At 39.8% G+C, this 20,594-nt stretch overlaps 1 protein-coding gene across 1 annotated transcript; it reads right to left on the bottom strand.

Annotated features, from left to right (window-relative positions):
- Positions 1 to 5,179: 5,179 nt before the first annotated feature.
- cth (cystathionase (cystathionine gamma-lyase)) lies at positions 5,180 to 16,293 on the bottom strand. Its single transcript, XM_080883896.1, has 12 exons — positions 16,036 to 16,293; positions 14,575 to 14,656; positions 14,305 to 14,400; positions 14,056 to 14,165; positions 13,626 to 13,760; positions 13,430 to 13,487; positions 12,916 to 12,993; positions 12,535 to 12,687; positions 10,229 to 10,350; positions 9,119 to 9,171; positions 7,381 to 7,519; positions 5,180 to 6,128 (listed from the first exon to the last, which is right to left on the bottom strand). Exons 1-12 carry the CDS (start codon positions 16,219 to 16,221, stop codon positions 6,114 to 6,116), a joined length of 1,227 nt encoding a protein of 408 aa, XP_080740022.1. The 5' UTR covers positions 16,222 to 16,293; the 3' UTR covers positions 5,180 to 6,113.
- Between the last annotated feature and the right edge of the window lie 4,301 nt (positions 16,294 to 20,594).

The raw sequence follows: 20,594 nt of genomic DNA, 5'->3' as shown, positions 1-20,594 counted from the left end.
AAGGTTTGGGCTTTTGTGTAACAGCTACGCTTACATGTTTGTTAGTTTGTGTGTATTTAAATAAAAAGAAACAAAATGTATTTACTTTTTAATAAAACGATCAATAATATTGAAGTTGGTTGTTCCTATTTAGCTTTTACAATCCGCATGAGTGAGAAATGAAGAAAATCAGTTTCTTTTAAAGAAAGAAGGCAATATACTTTAATCTGTCTGCTGCCGGCTTCTGAAATTGTCTGAGCATAACTTTATGAAGTCTGTGAACAACAGACAGAAGTTTCAGCCAAATGATGCATGCATCAGCACTATTCTGTTGACTTCCTTTCAGAATCATTTCTGCCTGTTTTTACTCAGATTGACCAGACTGTACTGCTGGTTGATTGATCCGCATTGTTTTTTTTATTGTCTTTTTATTTATTTTTCCTTAGATCTTGGCTGCAACTGCCGTTGTTGGCATAACGCACAACAACAACAACAACAGTTGCTGCAGCTTCTGGTTTTGCCACAACAGCAACGTCATTGACATTATTTAAAATCAATACAGGAGTAATTATATTCTTTGTCTGCCAAACATAGAGGCTGAGAAATAAATGGCGACAACAAACCCTTCAGACACGTAATTATTCCTTTTCAAAGACACTGTCAATATCGCTTCAGTTTATTCTTTTAGTTGTGTTAGACCTAAAAATAAATGTAACTAAAGTCATTGTTTGTGCTATTTTAAAATGGGGATATTTAAGCTTTCCCAGAATCTATGCAAACTCACTGCAAACAATCATTCTTGTTTTCAGTGCTGAAGACTGTGTGGAAATGATTCCAATGTCCTACCCAGCTTTACTTGCCTAGAATTTGTCTTGTGTGAGACTGTTTACAGTTTCTAGTGTGAAAAATGCCAGAGCTGACTGCAGTTGTTCTCCACTAGAGCTCTTGGCTGACATTGGAAACAGATGGAGCTTCAATCAACCACAAAGCAGTTTTTACCAGCAAGCTCATTTACGCAGAGTAATTCAAATGGGCAGCACGGCAGCACGGCACATGCATCATACAAACAAACTGGTTCAGTTCAGATTTACAGTATGTCTTAATGTTAGACCAGACAGAGACCAAACAGACTGGATTCTGGTTGGCCATGTGGTCTAGAAAGTTTTTAAAGTGCATGCCAAGTGAGCCTCATCATCATTATGCACACATTAATAGGGCGATAGGCAGGTCAAAAGGCATCTGGACGTCTGGCTTAAAGCTACTACTGTGTTTTGTCTCAGCAGCAGCCTGAGCAGAACAGTGACTTGGTTGCTTTAAACCCTTCTCTAACAGCATTTTAATGACCGTGCTAACGTGTAATTAAATTCTGCTTTTCAGTCAAATAAAGTCTAATTTGAAACCAGATGCTTTTTGACTAAACACATCAGACTTATTTTGGGCATGCTAGACATAAAATTTGTTAATGTTAAATTTGAACAAAGGGTCTTTCTGTAATTCTGGAGAGGTGGCATGTTTTGTGCAGAGTTAGACAAGCTACAGTAAGAAGAATCTAACAACAGTTGGACTCTAAATGAGACATAGCCAAGATTTCTACAAAAGATGCTATGTTTTTTGTAATGTTTGCGTGAATGCATGTCATTCTTTCTGTCTGTAAACACGATAGCTTGAAGGTTTTGAACAAATTCTGATAAAATCTTGTATGAGTGTAAAACGGGATCATTTTAACAGTCCATTAAAATTTGGCTTTCAACAAAGAAAACAAATTGAATATATACAAAATATGACAATATTCCCTTACTGCTCAGAGAGTGAGCTGCCCTGGCGAAGGTTTGTGCTCTTGGAGTGCTTCTTCTTCTATCATAAGTTTGATGTTCCAGCGCCTCTAAAACTCATGACAGCACATCTTGTTTGTAACAATTCCAAAGTGTAAGATTAACCGTTTCCATTTATATGAAGGGTTTGTGTTGGTTTGTTTCCTGGCTAACAGTAGCATGTTCCTGACATCACTTTTGACTGACAAGACACTGAAGATCACTACTCTCCATGCTGCTGTTCATTTAATGGTCCAAGTTTAAATGGCTCAAAGGCTACTGGTTACTGGAGGTGAAAAGAATCCATCAAAGATCAGAAAATACAGAATCTTTCTAAAGAAAAATAAACACACAGTTCTTGTGTCTTTCTGCTTCTATCATTTTTTGATACCTTTCCGTAATACGCCGCTGCCCACACTGAAACACACGTATGAGCAGTGTGTAGTCAATTTCTGGGAACTGGAGTTGATATTTCAAAACAGAGCAAGCTGACATCTGAACTCCAAGTATTTTACTCTCAGATTTGTGTACACAAAAGTACTGTTGGTCAGACATGATGAAGAGCAGAGACCCTCCAGTGAAGGCAAGTAAGTGGTGCAACAGATTGAAAGCACACAATGGAAGGGTCAGAGCAGTCGTTTTTACAGTGTTTACAGTGAAGACTTTGTCCACATTTTCAGTCCCGATTTGTTTAAAATGATGACAGCACATGCTATATTTAACAGGAAATCTAATCCATTAGTCATATTTGTTAAATAAACACCAAGAGCCACACACAGAAATGTGTCTTTCCACAGTAGTCCAGGGTTGTTATTGAAGGTTAAGGTGGATGTGATAAGCAGTGCCCCAAAAAAAGGCTCTGTCTAAATGAGGGGAAATGAAGCTGAAAACCTCAGATGTGTACTTACATTTTCCATTTTAACCGCTCACTGAGTGACAGATTCAAGCCAAGTCACGGATAAAAGGGCTCAGAGCTGAATTTAAAACACTTCAGTAGCCCTTCAATTTTGATCCAAAGCCTGTTTTCCTGTCCCGTTTCCATTTTAGCCCTGAGTTCACACGGGTACAGCTAATGGGACATGCCAGGTTAAACAAGTTCTGTGAGGCTTCTGTGTGAAGATGATTGTTAAGTTAAAGATTTCAGCAAATTTGAAATACTTTGGCAGATGATTGCTGCAGAATATTCTCTTACTCAAAACAAACCTTTACAGTGTGTAAAGCTTCACCACTAGATGTCTGTAGATTAGAATCAGAATCAGAATCAGAATACTTTATTCATCCCGAGGGAAATTAGGGTTACAGCAGGCAGCACGCTAATGGCGCATGCGCACTTACAAAGGAACCTTCTGACCAACTTTACACAAACATCACATTGGGCAGACATGTCAGAAAGGTAGGCTGATAGGAAAAAACAACGAAAATACACTACATGAGGTAAGAGGAGGAGAAAAAAAACTCCACTCAGACTGAGCTCCTAGTGGGAGAACAGTTTGATAACAGAAAAAACACCTCAGCACAAAAGCACATGACTATCAATACACCATAGAAACACAAGACAAGCAACAGGGGCGGGTAAAGGGTAAGAGAGAGCCGGTGTAGACAGCGCATCCGGTCCTGCAGTGCTGGTCCAGTTGACTGCTATCTTCCCCGGTAGGGCACAAGCATCGAATGCGTTGGAAAGGGGGAAGAATAGCCGTAACACAGTCATTATCAGGGAACGACAGTGGGAGGCTATTCCAGGGAAGTAATGCACACAAGACAAGACAAGGCTAAGCAGGGAAGATAAGGGTGAGGAGGAGAGGAGAAAAGTGCGACCGCCTTCGCTGAGAGCTAAAGAAGACTGAGTTCCGTTTTCTTGTCCCTCTCAATTCAAGTTCATAATCATAGTTAAAGCTGCTACGGCACTAACGTGTTTTTGTTAGCCGAAAGAGATCAAAAACAGTAAATATACACATTGTTCCCCATAATGGCCGAGGCTGCTCAGCATGTTTCTGCTACTTTAGACAGAAGCTAGACAGACCCCACAGTTTATCCCTGTCTGTGGGCTGTTAGTCCACCGCTTACCTCAGCTGTCAGTGACAGTGAGAAGCATCCACATTTATTTAGTCTGGTATAAAACTATGGTAAACGACTTCTCCTCTGAACAATGACAGCAATACTGCAATGAGTTGTTGAGGATATGCTGAACTTTGCCTGTCAGTAAGGCTGCTGTTTGTGTTGCTGTTTGTGAAACACTGCTACTCTGACAGTGAATCAACTCTCATATGATGTGAGAATAATCAACTGTTAATCAGAGGGAAAGTGTTAGCTGGCAACATTAGCTAGAATAATGTTCGTTTAGACCAGCGGCCATGGACCGTTTGGTACCGGGCCGCGAGAGTTGAGGCTCACGTGTGAAATTCATGGTTTTCAGGATTTTTATCGATTTTTAGTGTTTTGTTGTTGTTTTTTTATCGTTTTTATCGTTAACTCTGTTTCCCTGGGTCTTCTCCCGTGTGTTATGAATAATTCTTCTTCTTTTTTTGGTACCGGTACTGATTTATTATGTTGCATTTATCCACGACACCTTAAAGGCAGGCCTGTAAAAATATTGTCGCACATAAACACGGTCCGTGGCGCAAAAAAGGTTGGGGACCGCAGGTTTAGACAGCTCTTGTGAGCTACCCAAAGACGGAAGAGACGTGTGTCTTACCTGCTGATAATAATTAGCTGTGACTATATTGACAAGAAATAAGCATGTTTATTTTATGCAAACTTTTTTCACACATTAGAGCCCTGACTTCAGTTCAGGAGATGACTCTTGAGGTGAGGAGGAAGAGCGTGACATTTTATTAAGAGGCAGCATTACTTTCTTCACATTTTTGTTTCTGTGGTGAGGGGGACTTAATCTCTGACGATAAAGCACAGGTACGATGCTTCATATCTCAAGTCTGAAGGTGCAGGCATGAAGTGAAATGTCCCTCCACCGCAGGCGGCCGCCTACGTATGTGGCCAGTCTCTAGCCACATACGTAAAACACAGTTGGAAAGGAGAGGTGCTTCCACCCACTGCTTTCAAATATGGTGGTTTCCACAAACCACTTCCCTATTCCTCTGTATTTTTAATGGATACATTATAGGTTCATCAGAAAGCAACAATTTGTTGGAAGATATAAACACACACACTAAATCTTTGTATCCTGATGAACATGATACATTTTTCTCCATTTAATAATTACATAAAATTACTGACTGCAGGTGTGGGTACTGATCAGTCTTTTGCAGAAGATCTGACACCTTAAGTTGGGAATTGCCCCACCGTGCACCCCCACCCCACTGCTGATGCTGAACTCACAACAAGACTTGTGCTTGTACAGCACGATGGTTGAGAGGAAGTGAGACGGGCACAGATTTGCACTTGGACTGATTTTAATGGATTTTTTCGATTACAGTAAATGATGAGCTGTGATGTGGGAGTACAGTGGGTTGCACAAATGGCGTGTGTGTTGTCACACAGATAAAACCCAAAGGAGTTCTGACATGTCTCAACCTCTTGTTTAAAAACATAAAAAGCTCTTTATCAAGCATAATTCTCAGAGATGTTCCTGGAAAAACATTCAGCCGTTTCTACACAGACCTCAACTGGAGTCACTGCTGGGAACGTCTTCACTTGTGTATACCAGACCCTCCCACGTTTACTAGCAAATATCTGGAGCTCCTCCTCTCTTAGTAACAGTTCATTTATATCAAAGTTTTGGCCAAACAAAAAGGACATGCAGCATTTTTTGTTCACCTTCTAGTTTGAGTAAAACAATTGTTCTGCATGGGAAAAAGAAATCTCTGTCCAAAACTGTGAGAGCCACTATCACTTCTAACATTTGGTCAGTAGGTGGCAGCTGAGCCTCAGATTGCAGATGATCGTGTGGAGTCTTTACCTTGCCACCTAAAGTGCCCTGAGGTAGATGACTTACGTTGTGAATTGGAAGTGCATATAAAGTAATCTAAAAATCTGCACATTGATACCATGAATCAACCTGAAGACACAGTTTCATAGCCAGGTTATTCAGAAAAGTGTCTGTTTGACATTGTTCCAGCAGTAACTCGTGCTTCATCAATTTTAACTGAGCAGGACTTTGCCTGATTAAAGCCTTCGAAAAATCCTAATTATAACAAAGCACAGAACAAACATGAAAACAAAGTAAAACCAGCCTAAAAGTCAGCCTCCCCAAGAACAAGCTTCCCTGACAGGCGAATGTCACTGAGCTGAGGTCCCACATGTTGGAAACTCGGGTCTTTCATCCCAAATTTGACTCCTCCACCCTCAAGGATGCCATCTGAAGACATTTCACTTCTTTGGATGCTATTAAAGAGAACAGAAGATAGAGGGGGGAATTAAAATAATTTAATAAATACATAAATAAAATGTACAATCCACATCCAGCTTCTCTTTTTTTCCCCTAAGAATAAAAAGGTCACTCTCTGATGAGCTTAGACGGGATACCAAAATGACTGCGATAAAGACAAGACCAGATTAGATTAATATAGGCCAAAGACAAAACCAGTCACTAATCCAAACCCAGGATCTTACAGAAATATCACCATAAACTACATCACTAACTGACCAACTGATGTCCACAGCCAACTTTTCCTGATAAAACTCAACTGGAAATGAACCCGTCTACCCCCATCTGACCTGCCATCCTATCCAATTAAATGTTTCACAAATCAGAGGTGCCTTTTCCTGGGACCACAGACAGTCATTAGAGAGATTTGTCTCCATTTAATATCCATTTTCTTCAGATGGGCAGCAGAAGGACGCAGCAGCATTATCTGAATGCTGAGGACAGGAGGTACAGAGTGCCATGTAGGGTACAGCTAAACGAGGTCGTAACAAGATTTTAGGAAATTCAAATGCACTGCTGATGACAGCGTAGTTAGAGGATGGGAATTAGCGGTGAATCATCCCAAACCAGTGCGCTAGAGCTCGGAGTTTTAATGCAGCAGAATCATGGCCAATTTGGGTGACCGTAAATCAGAACGAGTTGTTGGTGTTTAGTTTTGCATCCATTCATAAAATACACCAGAACTCACATCCCTAAACTATCCACGCCAACCAGAACAACGATGAATCAGAGAAAAGCACATTTAATAAACTCTTTGCCACCGTGCCAGGCCAGAGACAGTCAGAGAGGTGGACGAAAACGTCAGACGTCGACACCGGCTGCCAGAGGACGAGATGCGATAAAGATGCAGATGCAGATGTCTGGACACAGTCTGCCAAGTCTGAAAGCGATGCACTACAGTGAGACAGCTTAAAACTGAGTAATGAACTTGAAAATGAATTCTGGGAACACGACAATGTTTCTGCTGAACCAACAAAGAAGTTAAAAATAACATTTGCACTGTATATACTGAGAAACAGCAAATATCCATTTGAGGAGAGGGTATCCAAAAGAGGTTTTTGGTAGAAAAAAGTGAACATTTTATTCACTAAAGCACTAGCTTGACCAACAGGTAAAGTTAACCTTCTCAGGAAGTCAACTCAAGTCTCCCGTAAACTTGATGCCACCACAACACAGAAAGAAAACAAAAACTTAATGTCTGATACTTACAGCAGCAGCCAGTGCCTGATCCAGGTCTTCGATGATGTTGGCTTCGTCTTCCAGGCCAACGGAGAGCCGGATCAGGGTGTCGCTGATGCCCAGCACATTCCTCTCATTTTCTGGCACTGATGCATGGGTCATAATCGCCCTGAACGGTATGATAGAGAAGGATTACACATGAGCAGAAAAACATGCTGAGATTCTAATGGAGAGCATAGACAGTGACTTTATAATGGACATAAAGTGTTGCAATTACACTCAACAAAAATATAAACGCAACACCTTTGTTACTGCTCCCATTCCCCATGGGATGGACGTAGAGACCTAAAATTCATTCCAGATACACAATATAACCATCCCTCCCAAACAGTGGTCACAAATCAGTCCAAATGTGTGGTAGTGGGCACATCTGCTATATTGAGATAATCCATCCCACCTCACAGGTGTGCCACATCAGGATGCTGATCTGACATCATGAGTAGTGCACAGGTGTACCTCAGACTGCCCACAACAAAAGGCCACCCTGGAATGTGCAGTTTTGTCTCACAGCAAAATGCCACAGATGCCACAAGCAATGAGGGAGCGTGCAACTGGCATGCTGACAGCAGGAATGTCGCCCGTGCATTGAATGTTCATTTCTCAACCATAAGCCGTCTCCACAAGCGTTTCAGAGAATATGGCAGCACATCCAACCGGCCTCACAACCGCAGACCTCGTGTAACCACACCAGCCCAGGACCTCCACATCCAGCAGGTTCACCTCCAAGATCGTCTGAGACCAGCCACCCAGACAGCTGCTGGAACAATTGGTTTGCACAACCAAACAATTTCTGCACAAACTGTCAGAAACCGTCTCAGGGACGCTCAACTGCATGCCCGTCGTCCTCATCGGGGTCTTGACCTGACTCCAGCTCGTCGCCGTAACAGACTTGTGTGGGCAAATGCTCACATTCGATGGCGTCTGGCACGTTGGAGAGGTGTGCGCTTCACGGATGAATCATGGTTCACATTGTTCAGGGCAGATGGCAGCTGAGAATGTCCCAGTTCTTGCATGGCCAGCATACTCACCGGACATGTCACCCATTGAGCATGTTCGGGATGTGCTTGACCGGCGTATACGACAGCGCGTACCAGTTCCCACGAATATCCAACAACCTCGCACAGCCATTGAAGTGGAGTGGACCAACATTCCACAGGCCACAATTGACAATCTGATAGACTCCATGCGACGATGTGTTGCACTGCATGAGGCAAATGGTGGTCACACCAGATACTGACCGGTTCTGGGTCCCCAGACCCCCAATAGCGCAAAAAACTGCACATTCCAGGGTGGCCTTTTGTTGTGGGCAGTCTGAGGTACACCTGTGCACTACTCATGATGTCAGATCAGCATCCTGATGTGGCACACCTGTGAGGTGGGATGGATTATCTCAATATAGCAGATGTGCCCACTACCACACATTTGGACTGATTTGCGACCACTGTTTGGGAGGGATGGTTATATTGTGTATCTGGAATGAATTTTAGGTCTCTACATCCATCCCATGGGGAATGGGAGCAGTAACAAAGGTGTTGCGTTTATATTTTTGTTGAGTGTAGTTTGAGGGAGTCTGATAGGGCTCATCTATTGGTCTCTGCTGCCCCCTTGTGGTGGTCTGTGTTAAACTGCAGCAAGCTTACAGTAAACCATTTACAGAAGAGTGTACTTTTAACACTGCCAAGAATAAAAACACTACAGTGACACTTACGGGTGTTCTGCCAAACTTTCGTACCCACCGAGGCTTTCTGCAATCGCAAACATCTGAAATAAGACCACAAAGGACATGAAGATGAAGTGAAGCACGGCGCGTAATGTGTACAGGCGAGCACAAAAGTTTCAAGGGAATTACAAAAAATGAAAAAGACAATTAGTAACCCACAACGGAAACAAGCCAAAGCAGCACTCTTCACTGTTATTTGTGGTCTGGATCATTTTCAGACATTAACAGCGAGCTTACATAGGCCTTTCATACACACAGTGAAGTCCACAATCTGTTCTCCTTGGATCATGCTGCTTCACAATGGTCCACTTGTAACAAATACTATAATAAAACTGGTCAAATTAACATGAAAACAATGTTTTTCCAGTGTGAAAAAAAATGTGATGAATTTGGCAGCAAGTATAAACTGATGTCACATGTTAATTATGGCTATTATAATGTAGCGAAATATTATCAACTTGGAAAGTTTGTAATGTGTCTTGTAGAAAAACAGCGTTTGAAAATGTCACTGTGTCTGTGTGCGTGTGTGTCCGGTCAGTGAAGGCATCTGATCCTGATACAGACTCTATGCAGTCCTATGAAAAACTAAGTACACCCCATGACTCATTAGTTATAGAACCTTTAGAAGCAACAACTTGAAGTAATCATCTTGTGCAAAATAATCGTTTGCACACAAAATTGCAGTTGGATTTATGAAACAGTCGCACTGGCCTATTTTGTTCTTACCACAGTGCGTATGTTCATCGTTCATGACCAACAGTCTTGTTTAATCTTCATACAATTTGCAACCTATCTGCACACTACCCCGTCCACATTTCTCTATATAAGGAAGTAGGTTTACCTCTAGGTGCAGCTGAGAAAGCTGTGAAAGGCAAGAAATAAGAAGAAAGTGAAAATATAGTGTCTGAGGTCCAAACAGGAAGCCAGAAGGGATAGTAGCTCGACTAAACCATTTCTTTGTAATCCCTACAAACACAGTAAGGGTGCATTTAGTTTTTCACAGCACTACATCTCATAGTTTTCCTAAAGCCCAGCAACCTGCTTATTAAATGCAAAATCAAACAGGCCAGAATAAATAAAAACTTTGAGCCAAATTACTTTGAGGTTATTGAGGAAGGTAGTAGCATGCTCAAGTTTCCCTTTAATGTTGAAGGCAATCATCCCTGGACACCCAGTACACTGTCTCTTCATCACTTCGTACTGGGGGTGAGATGGCAGGCCTGTGTCAAAAGAGGGAAGACATATCTCAAAATTTCAAATTTAATTTTAAAGAAAAAGTTGGTAACGTACAACTTAATTTAAATAAGAAAACTGACTAAATTATATTTTATAGGCAAAAGCTGTAAATAATTGGCAAAAACAGCACAATAAGATGAAAGTTAGTTATCTACCCATGAACACCAAAGTAAGTTGGAGGGAAAATGCTGATTAATCAGTTTGCTTAGTTAAAAATTAGCACAGAGGAGGGGCAAAAATTTTTATGGATGAGACACATTCAGTTGGCTACTTTCAATAGAAAATTATGTATTTATTAGAGACGGCACGATGCCACTTTTTTATGTCCGATACGATATCATAAATTTGGATATCTGCCGATACCGATATGAATCCGATATAGTGTGTTTTTCAATAAAACTGTTTTTTTAATATCTTGCTGCTTTTTGTATAAGTTCATACTCAAGTAAAAAAAAAAAAAAAAAAAAACTAAAGCTATTCTGTTATACCTGTATGCAAAAAATACACTGCACCCAAAATATTTCATATTTCAGCAATACTGATCAATCTAATAAACTTAAACCTGCTCCATCCTCCCTATTCTGGTATTTTAAAGAGTAAGCAACCTAACTAATAGGGCTCTAAAACTCCCAGCAAAAAAAAAAAAAAAATTAAAAAATTAAAAAAAAAAAATAGGGACCCACCCCCCACCTCATGATGCTTAATTGACGTAATCAACTTTAATTTGATGCAGTGTGAAAAAAAAATGCACAGAAATAAAAAAAATTTCAAGAATAATTAAATAGATTCAACATCTTTCTTCAACAGAACTGCAGACTGCACAGATGGTACCTTCCCAAATGAAAAAGTACTACAGCTTACTAGGGTATATTAGACTTAATAGTTATACTATTAGACTTCTATACATTTTACATCAGATTAAAACTTTGGGTGTAAGATTCGGATAATTATTTATTAAAAGCTAGACATTTAAAATGAGAATAAGAAAGAAAAGTATGTCTTTGTGCCCCCCTTTTCCCTGTTCTTGCCCTATCGGCCCCCCTGGCTAAACTTTGCTAGATCCGCCCCTGCATAGCCGTCAGCTACGTAGAAAAAGATCCTGGTGTAGAAAGTAATATTAAATAAATTCTAACAACAGATTATAAGCTTAAATGTGCTGCTGTTGTTCAGCCGCTGGTTTCCTCTTTCTGGTGCAAAGTGGGCCAAAAACAAACAAGAGAGACGGACTCGCGACAGAAAAGCCGATCAGCTGATCATTGATCAGTTTCATGATTGAAGTAGCAGCAGGAGAGGGAGGAAGAGAGAGAGAAGAGGCCATCGCTCCATAAATCGGTTGTTAAGCTTAACGCTGGAATGCTTTACAAACATTCAGAGATGAACTTACACACTTGCTTTACTTCTCTCTGGGATCACTTCCTCGGAGATGAAATGCTGGATTGCTAGCGAGGCTACAAATACACACAGCCGCTCTATCACGTGACCACACTGCTGCGATGTGCTACGGTTATGAGCCGAGTTACGCCATGTCGCAAGTTTTGAGGTGCTTTTTTTGATATTTAATGGATCGATGACATTTTTTATTTCTCTCCGATATCCGATCCAGTAATTTACGTCAGTATCAGACCGATACCGATACGTAATATCAGATCGGTCCATCTCTAGTATTTATTTATTTACTTATTATGTAGAAATAGAGGGCAACACAAGGCAGGGAGTGCGTTTTGCTAGAAAACCAAAAAAAAAAAAAAAGAAGCGTGCCACGGGTCACCGCTCAGCAACGTGAACTCAAGTGACCGACAGTGACAATGGTTTAAAGAACAATGGTTCTTTGGATCAATGTTGTCGACTAAATAACTGGCAAACAAAGCATAAAGAGATGAAACCAGGAAAGGTCAGACTTTTATAGTTTAACTGTAAGACCACCAGAGTTGTGAAAAAAAAAGACAGTGTTTCAATGGGGAAGGTCACCATTGGTCAGTGTGACCTCAAATGACCTAAAAAGACAATGTACAACAAACTGTGCAACTTGGGTTTTGCAGGCTCCTCCAAATAAGCTTAAAGCTAAATCAGCAAGAGTTTCCTTGTAAAGATTGAGATTGGAGATAATGACAGGCATGTTTTGACAAGTCTGTGGTATGTGTGATTTTAAAATGTTTACAGCAAATCACCTGGGTAGAGGACGCGCTCCACCCTCGGATCAGCCTCCAGAAACTTGGCAACAGCCAGGGTGTTCTTAAAGTGCCGCTCCATCCTCAGGTGAAGGGTCTTCAATCCACGGTTACACAGGAAACAGTCAAAAGGAGACGGCACACTACCCAGTGCTGACGCAGAGGCGGGATCACATGAAGAAAAGGAAAATCCAAAGAGGTTACAAACAAAGCCTCCCAAAATCCAGATCAACAAATACTTTCCTACTGAAGAGAATTTAAACTGGTCAGAACTTGAGCCTCCAAATACAATGTGTGGCATGGAGGCATATAAAGAGGTTTATTGTACATTTCCATAAAAAAATTAAAAAAACACTTGATGCACTCTTTGTATTTAATCACCATTTTGCAGGAACTTCAGTCGCTCGTACAGATCCTCCCTGTTCATGGAGACTAGTCCCATCACCACATCGCTGTGGCCTGCCAAACAGATTATACAACAATAAAGAGAAGTCCAAAACACAGAGTTTATACTGGAGTTGACTTTGTTGCTCTTCTGTGTTTGAGCTTGTGCGTCTTTGCTATGTGATGATGGTGGGGCAAAACTAACTGGGTGAGCATCAAATTCAAACACCTTGACAAAAGTTCTAACTTCACTGGTGATCCCTGCATGTGTTTCTCTGTTTTAATCGTAGAGACAGGCAACGTGAGCATTTTAGCAATGCTTTACAATTATTATTCATTTAAGCTTAAGATCTTATTTCACCCATTTCAGACGTACTTTGGTACATTTTGGAGACATTTTAGGACTAAAGTAATTAATCCCTTCTAGCGTGCAACAGATCATGTGACTAAGCTCACAAAATGTTTGCATCGACTTCTAATGCAAATGTTAGGTTAGTAAAATCGAACCTACCATTCATGTATTTGGTGGCTGAGTACATGCAGATATCAGCTCCCAAAGCCAAGGGGCGCTAAAGGTGCACAAGAGAAACAAGAGTAAATCATTTCCTGAATTATTCCAGGATGAACTGGAATTTGATTGCAGGAGGTTATCGAACTGTTGTTACACAATCAACAGCGCACAAAATGCACCGTGGGTCAAGTTTCACCTGGAAATAGGCCGACATGAAGGTGTTGTCCACGACCACCACTATGTCTTTGTTGTGCTCGTGGACCAAGTCGGAGCAGGCCTTGATGTCCACCACCTTCATCATGGGGTTGGTGGGTGTTTCAATCCACACCAGCTACGTGAGCAAAGAGATGACGTATAAGTCAAACCAAACATGGGGGCGGAGGGAGGGGTGGGTGTAACTTCCAGAAGAGAAATCACTCGAACTGCTGATTCACAATGACCGTTTCAGTTAGCTTAAAGACACGCCCTATTAAGCAACATACTAGTCAAACCAGACACTGGTACAACAGCATGTGTTTATTTTGCAGATAAAATGGAAACATCTCCTAAAAGGTGCACCCAAACACAAACAAACAAACAACACATGTTCTGAAATCTTCTGAAGTGTAATTTTTGCTTTGACATACCTTAGTATTTGGCTTCAAGGCAGCCTTGAGCAATTGTGGTTTTGTGCAGTCAGCAAAAGACACATCCAGGCCGACTTCAGCTGCGATTCTTTGAAAGTAGCGGTTTGTGCCTTGTGATTAAAAAAAAAAGAATCTCTGTTAGTATCACTAAACCACATAACGCATACATAATCTAGGAAACAAGATAACGTCTCATAGCTCACAGAGTTTGTTTTACACATTTGGCCAAGTTGCAAAGTGGTTTCTCACCTCCGTACACGTCATCCATGCTGACGATTCCATCGCCTGCCTTGAGCATGTGAGTGACCGTCACTGTGGCCGCCAGTCCTGAAGCGAGAGCAAGGCCTGCAGAGGAAAAGGTGTGAGAAGTTGTCCAGAGCAGGAATTATTTTCATCATCGTGTCAGAGAAGCCTAAAATTGGAAGGCTCTGTCATTTTTGAAGCGTTAAACATTTAGTAAAACGATGTTAAAACATGTTGTTTAAATTCACTGCTGTGAAATACGGTTGGCTGACGTACAGTACTTTGCTCCGTCCAGTGCAGCTACGGCTTTTTCAAGGCAGTTCCTGGTAGGGTTTCCACTCCGGCTATACTCGAACCCCTACATCAACACAAGATTTTTACATTTCATCACCACGGTCAGCATTTATAATACTTGCTTGCACCTGTTCAGACAGTAAGGGGATGCAGTTATTTAGTGATCAGTGATGACTTGGTATGTGGCACTTTTGTTAAGTTTAAGTATTAAAAAACCCCACAGAAGTAGATATTTATTATTATTAATGTTATTATAAAATACTTTGTGTTGGATTATATATATGTTGCAGGTACATACAAGCTGTTGCTTCTGCCTACACCCTTTTTGTCTAAAACATAGTCGGGTTTTTCCTTCTTTTTCCTTGATTTTGAAAAATACGGCTTGCTTTGAAAAGATCAGAAAGATGTAAATGAAATAAAAAAATACGTTTTTAATTTTTGGAGAAAAAAAATTACCACTTCTAATGGAGGTTAAGTGGTTTGTGTGAAGAAAGCTGACCTGAGTGCAAAAACTCAAAAAAAAAAAAAAAGTTTAACTGGTAATGCATTACAAATGAGGAGTATGCAAAGTACCCATGAAGGTGATGTCCAGGTGAAAATAAGTCCAATTCATCAGCCCTCTGCGACTGTTGATATGAGGTGTTTGTATTGATATGCTTGTGTGTGCATTATTAAATTATAACATCCCCACTTTGGTGTCGTGTTCATTGTTCAAAAAGTTTTGTGGATTCTTTAAATGTCTAAGCTGTGCTGCCATGACCTTTTTACAGAGAAGAGGTTTTCTCCTGGCAGCCCTTGCAAATAAGAAAAAAAAAAGTTTAACTGGTAATGCATTACATATGAGGAGTCTTATAACTGTGAAACATTAAGCAATGAAAACTGACACTAGTGAACTCTGCCCTCAAGAATTTCTTTCCTGTGTAATGTCCTGCCTCTTTTTGTCAGTGTAGTGCTAGAAATCTGTCATCTGTAAGCCAATCAATGCCAGAAGCAATGAGAAGGGAAAAAACGACTTTAACAATCTGAAACATGGAGAGATAATGATGTTAAAGCGGAAACAAAACAATATTTATCTAACACAGACTCCCAGTAATGGATGGCCATGAACTGGTTATCACACGCAGGAAGGAATTACAATACAAGTCAAGCTTCATCTTTCGACTGAGGGTAGTTTCTTATTTAACAGAGTGCGCAGTCAGTCGCATGCAGTGGGTTAAAAACACTTGAATTCACAGATTTTACGTTAACTTTACTTACCTAAAGAGACATTCTTATACATGCTAAAAATAATACAAGACACGCCTCCATACAGAGCTAAAACATAATAATAGTATAAGAATAACCTAAAAATATACAAACACTTAGAAACCATCGGGCTTCGTATCGTCCATAACACTGGAACGAGTCTGATCCTAACCTGGCCTAAAGTAACGGGATACTTACAGCGTGCTTTCCTGGAGAGTACTGCTTGAACGTGGTAGAAAGGGAAATCGGCGGCACTACAGCCATAGATTTCCATTGCTCCGGCTCCTGACCGACGTGTATGGCATCTGTTGCAAAGGATTTATAAGCCGTGCGGAAACCGGCGAATAAATCGCTTTGTTCTTCTTTTTTGTCCGTGTTACTCATGGCAGTGCGCTCCAAAAATGACTGCTGCGGGCTGAAGATGAGTACGCATTACCCGTGCCCAGTAATGGTAAAAGACATTTAATGGAGCCGTGCGCTGCGCTTGTCTCTCGGAGCCAATCAGCGCTCGACACAAACCGCGACGTGGCGCTGATTTGCTGGGGGTTAGTGGGCGTCCAGCCCACGTGGCCATGCACGTTGTTTACGCTGTTCGTCGTGATGCAACGTTTCCTGCTTTTTAAGTCAGGGTCCGCGTCTCTTTTTCCAACACGGTGCCTACTTTTTTAACACGAATGTGCTACTGCACGTTGTTTCCTTCTGGGTTTATAATTCAGGTATTTACCCAAAGACAGTGATTTATGTTGTTTTGTAACGCAACAGAGTCAGTTTACAATAACACTGACTTGGGGGGGGATACTCGATTTTTCAGCAGCCGCAATAAAAGTTCTTGTGTTGGTGGCACAATTCACAGAATCTGGTGCATTTTTTTATCCAATCATATTATTATTATCGCTATTTTGTTTTCTTCTTTAAAAACATTTTTGTGTCTGAAGCTGTGTTTCCAGGAGTGAACCACAGGGGGAGGAAGTGCTCTGTAATGACTTTGAACGAGAACAGTCCGCTTTGCTTTATTGTGTGCAGTTTTCTTCAGTTTGTTGAGCAAATTCACACAAGCGCGTGGAGTTAGTGTGATCTCAAAGTGAAAACAACATCAGATAAATATAGGAACATTTCTGGCTATTTGTTTTTTCTGTCATGGAAACAACAAATTGAATCTTTCTATCAGAACTACATTATCTTTGTTGGTGTAGTCACAACATTTTGGTGTCAGTGAGACAGTGGTAACACGATAGAGGTGGTTTTGATGCAGATTTAAGTATTTGTTGTTGTTTTTCATGAATACGTTTATGTATAGTAATGATTTAGCACGTAGACAGTGGGTGTGCTCTGGTATGGAACGATCTGTGGAAAATCAGAGGACTCCGTGCAGTCCTGTGATTTAGTAGCATAAAGAAGAACCTTTTGCAGCAGTAACTTGAAGTAATCGTTTTCCGTGTGACTTTATCAGTCTCTCACATTGTTGTGGAGGAATTTTGTTCCACTCCTCTTTACAGTGTTGCTTCACTTCATTGAGTTCTGTGTGCACTTGTTTGTGCACAGTTCCTGATACAGTATTTAGTCAGCTTGAGGTCTGACTTTGGGCCCTTGAACCACCTTGATTCTTTTTTTTTTCCTGCTATTCGGCTGTAGATTTTCTGCTGTGCTTGGGATTGTGAGGGACTCATATTTGACTCTAGAATACTTTGGTTTACAAAGAAGTTCATGGTCGATGCAATGAATGCAAATTACCCATGAAGGTGAAAATAAGTCCAATTCATCAGCCCTCTGCGACTGTTGATATGAGGTGTTTGTCCTGATATGCTTGTGTGTGCATTATTAAATTATAACATCCCCACTTTGGTGTCGTGTTCATTGTTCAAAAAGTTTTGTGGATTCTTTAAATGTCTAAGCTGTGCTGCCATGACCTTTTTACAGAGAAGAGGTTTTCTCCTGGCAGCCCTTGCAAATACAAAAACCAACAGGCTCAACTGCAACAACCCCCCCCCCCCCCCCCCCCCCCAATTAAATAAATAAATAAATAAATAAATAATGGGAGCTGTGTGTTTCAGACAGTGTTAATGGAGCGTGTTGTTTTGTACATGTTTCAAGGATTTAGGTCTGTGGTTGAAGTGCACAGCCAGTGTTGCATGCTGACAAACTATCAACTGTTACCACCTGTGCCTATTAGGGATTAGGTCCCGGTAGTGTTTTGTGGATGGCTGCGCCCACATGTGCATTAGAACTGCTGAGGAAAGCCTTGTGCTAAAATGCATTTGTATTTTTCTTATTATCTAGTAATATTAAAGATTTTACACATGAAATTGTGAGTGCTGTAGTTCTTATTCATGAGTTAATACTTCCAAACAAGTTATATTTGTTCAGCCTTCTTCTAATTGTACTGTCATGAACTTAAACATTGAATTTGTTAACCGAAGTCTGCAGAATCTGAAGAGTAGGTTTTGGGCTTTTGGCAGTTTCTCTGAGCATTGCACAGTCTGAACTGGAAATCCACTCTTGGAAAGACTGTTGCATTGTTTTAACACAAACTGTGAAAACTTCTGCTTTTACACTTCCAGATAATCAGTAAATCAAGTCCATTTGATTAGTATCTGGCTGCTACTTACTCGCATAATTCCTGTGGAAGCAGAAAGGGTGTATTTAGTTTGAATGCACAGTCACATGAAACCTCACATGACTGTGACTACTGTAAACAAGATCTCACCTTTGTTTTAGGAAACTGTGGACATTTCATGGTTTTGCAGGTATCCAAACAAATCAAGCTGCTGCTGCTATGGCCTTTTCTTGGCAAAGTACTCACTACAGTTTGAACAGAAATTCTGTGAATAAGGGCTTAGAGACCGTCATTTTTTTTTTTTTTTTTTTGCTTTTGTCTAAGTATGTTTATGACTATTTATGAAACGGAATCTGTCATATTTCTTGTATTTTAAATACCTTTCTTTTTTCCTGAAGCACTGAGTCCATCATTGTCAGAAAGAATTAATGTTCATTCTTCACTCAGGCTTTTGGTCATACACTTCATTTTAAATGATAACATGAAATAGATTATAAACTAATTACTAATTAGTGGTGATAAAGAAATGCATTCACTGAGGTATCTGGGTGCAATTTTAAATACATGTTTATTTCTGTTCTTCTTAGTATAGATCTTCCACTATAGATTCATTTGAGAGTTAATATTCCTTTTTATTTATTCGAGCTATTCAATGCGGATGATCCACAGAGAGTATGATACACATAAGATTTCCATCTCCAGCTCTAAACTTTTAAAGTTTTAAAGCTGAGGTCTGTGGCTGAAATTAACACTTCCATATAAAAACATTCAGCTGATGTACTATGTGGTCATTAAAATGTAGAACTTTTATTGTCATCGATGTACATTGATGTATTTTGTAGTATGACCTTAAAAAAAATTAAAGTACCTTAGCATTTTACTGAATAAAATATTTATTTATTATATTAATATTTATTTTATGTTGAATTTATTATTCAGTATATATTGCAGGTCACGTGGGCAGATTACACACTGGTAAAAGACCTTAATAAAATGCAGAAGACACAGTAATACAGTATAAAAATTTAAAATCCAATAATGAGTGCAATAGGCTTCTTTTTTATGAATAACAAGCATGCTTGTAACTCTTGTAACTCTACAAATAAACAGTGCAGTGTTAAATAAAAATAACAGTTCCACAGTGTTAAATTATTACTTTACAAAATGTCCTTCATCCAAGTTTTTGTTTTCTGCAAAAACAAAAGAGAACAATATTTTAGAAAGATTTAGCATAAAGAGGTGGTAAGTACACTGTACTGTACACACAGCTTTTATGAAAATAAAAGACAAGCCCCTATGAGCAGACAGTTTTTGTTACATACATAAAAAATATATATAATTATTGTTGGGATAAACGAGAATAGACTGCGTTAGCTGCGGGGGGGTTGCTGGCTGTTTCCCATGTGTCATGTAAGTTTTAAAAAATCATAGGAAGTGTAACTCCCTTGTTGATATATTTTTGAATGCAGTGCTTTCATGCACAGTACATAATAAAAATAAAATATGTTTAGATTTTAAATAAGTTGCGACCTCCAGTTCGTCAGAATTAACAGCCTGGAAAAAGTAAAATTAAATTAAAAATCATTAAAAAAAAATTAAAGAGGAGCGAGGAAAGACTTTTCACGAGAGAATTAATTGTAGTTTTTGGGGGATTTTTTTTTTCTTTTTTTGAGGAATTTGGTTACTCGCGAGCAATCTGAACGCTTTCAGTTACAAGGCCAAAGCTAATGGGTAGTTGATGTGTGTGGGAGTTGGATTTCGGTGTTCGTGTAGCTATATTAGAGGTCATTTTAGATTAAAAATGTAAAATATCAAATCACTTTTATTGTCACATCACATGTGCAGGTACACTGGTACAGTACATGTGAGTGAAATTCTTGTGTGCGAGCTTCACAAGCAACAGAGGTGTGCAAAGTACAATAACATAAGAACAAGCAAATATAAGAATGGCTAAATCTGAGAATTATATGAATAAATATATGTACAATATAAGAGTGTATGCATATTACTGAATGTGTATACTAAATATGTATGTCTACGTGTGTATATATGTGTGTGTGTGTGTGTGTGTATACATATTTTACAAATTAAATAGAGTAAAAATAAAAAAAAATATATAAAATATACAGAGGTTGGCTCTTATATGGCTCTTAAATTTGGACTCAACTCAAATACATGAGTAAAATAATAGAAAACGTGTTTA

The sequence above is a fragment of the Rhamphochromis sp. 'chilingali' genome (assembly GCF_963969265.1).
Source record: "Rhamphochromis sp. 'chilingali' genome assembly, chromosome: 5".
NCBI lineage: Eukaryota > Metazoa > Chordata > Actinopteri > Cichliformes > Cichlidae > Rhamphochromis > Rhamphochromis sp. 'chilingali'.
This window is presented reverse-complemented; position numbering and strand designations above follow the sequence as displayed.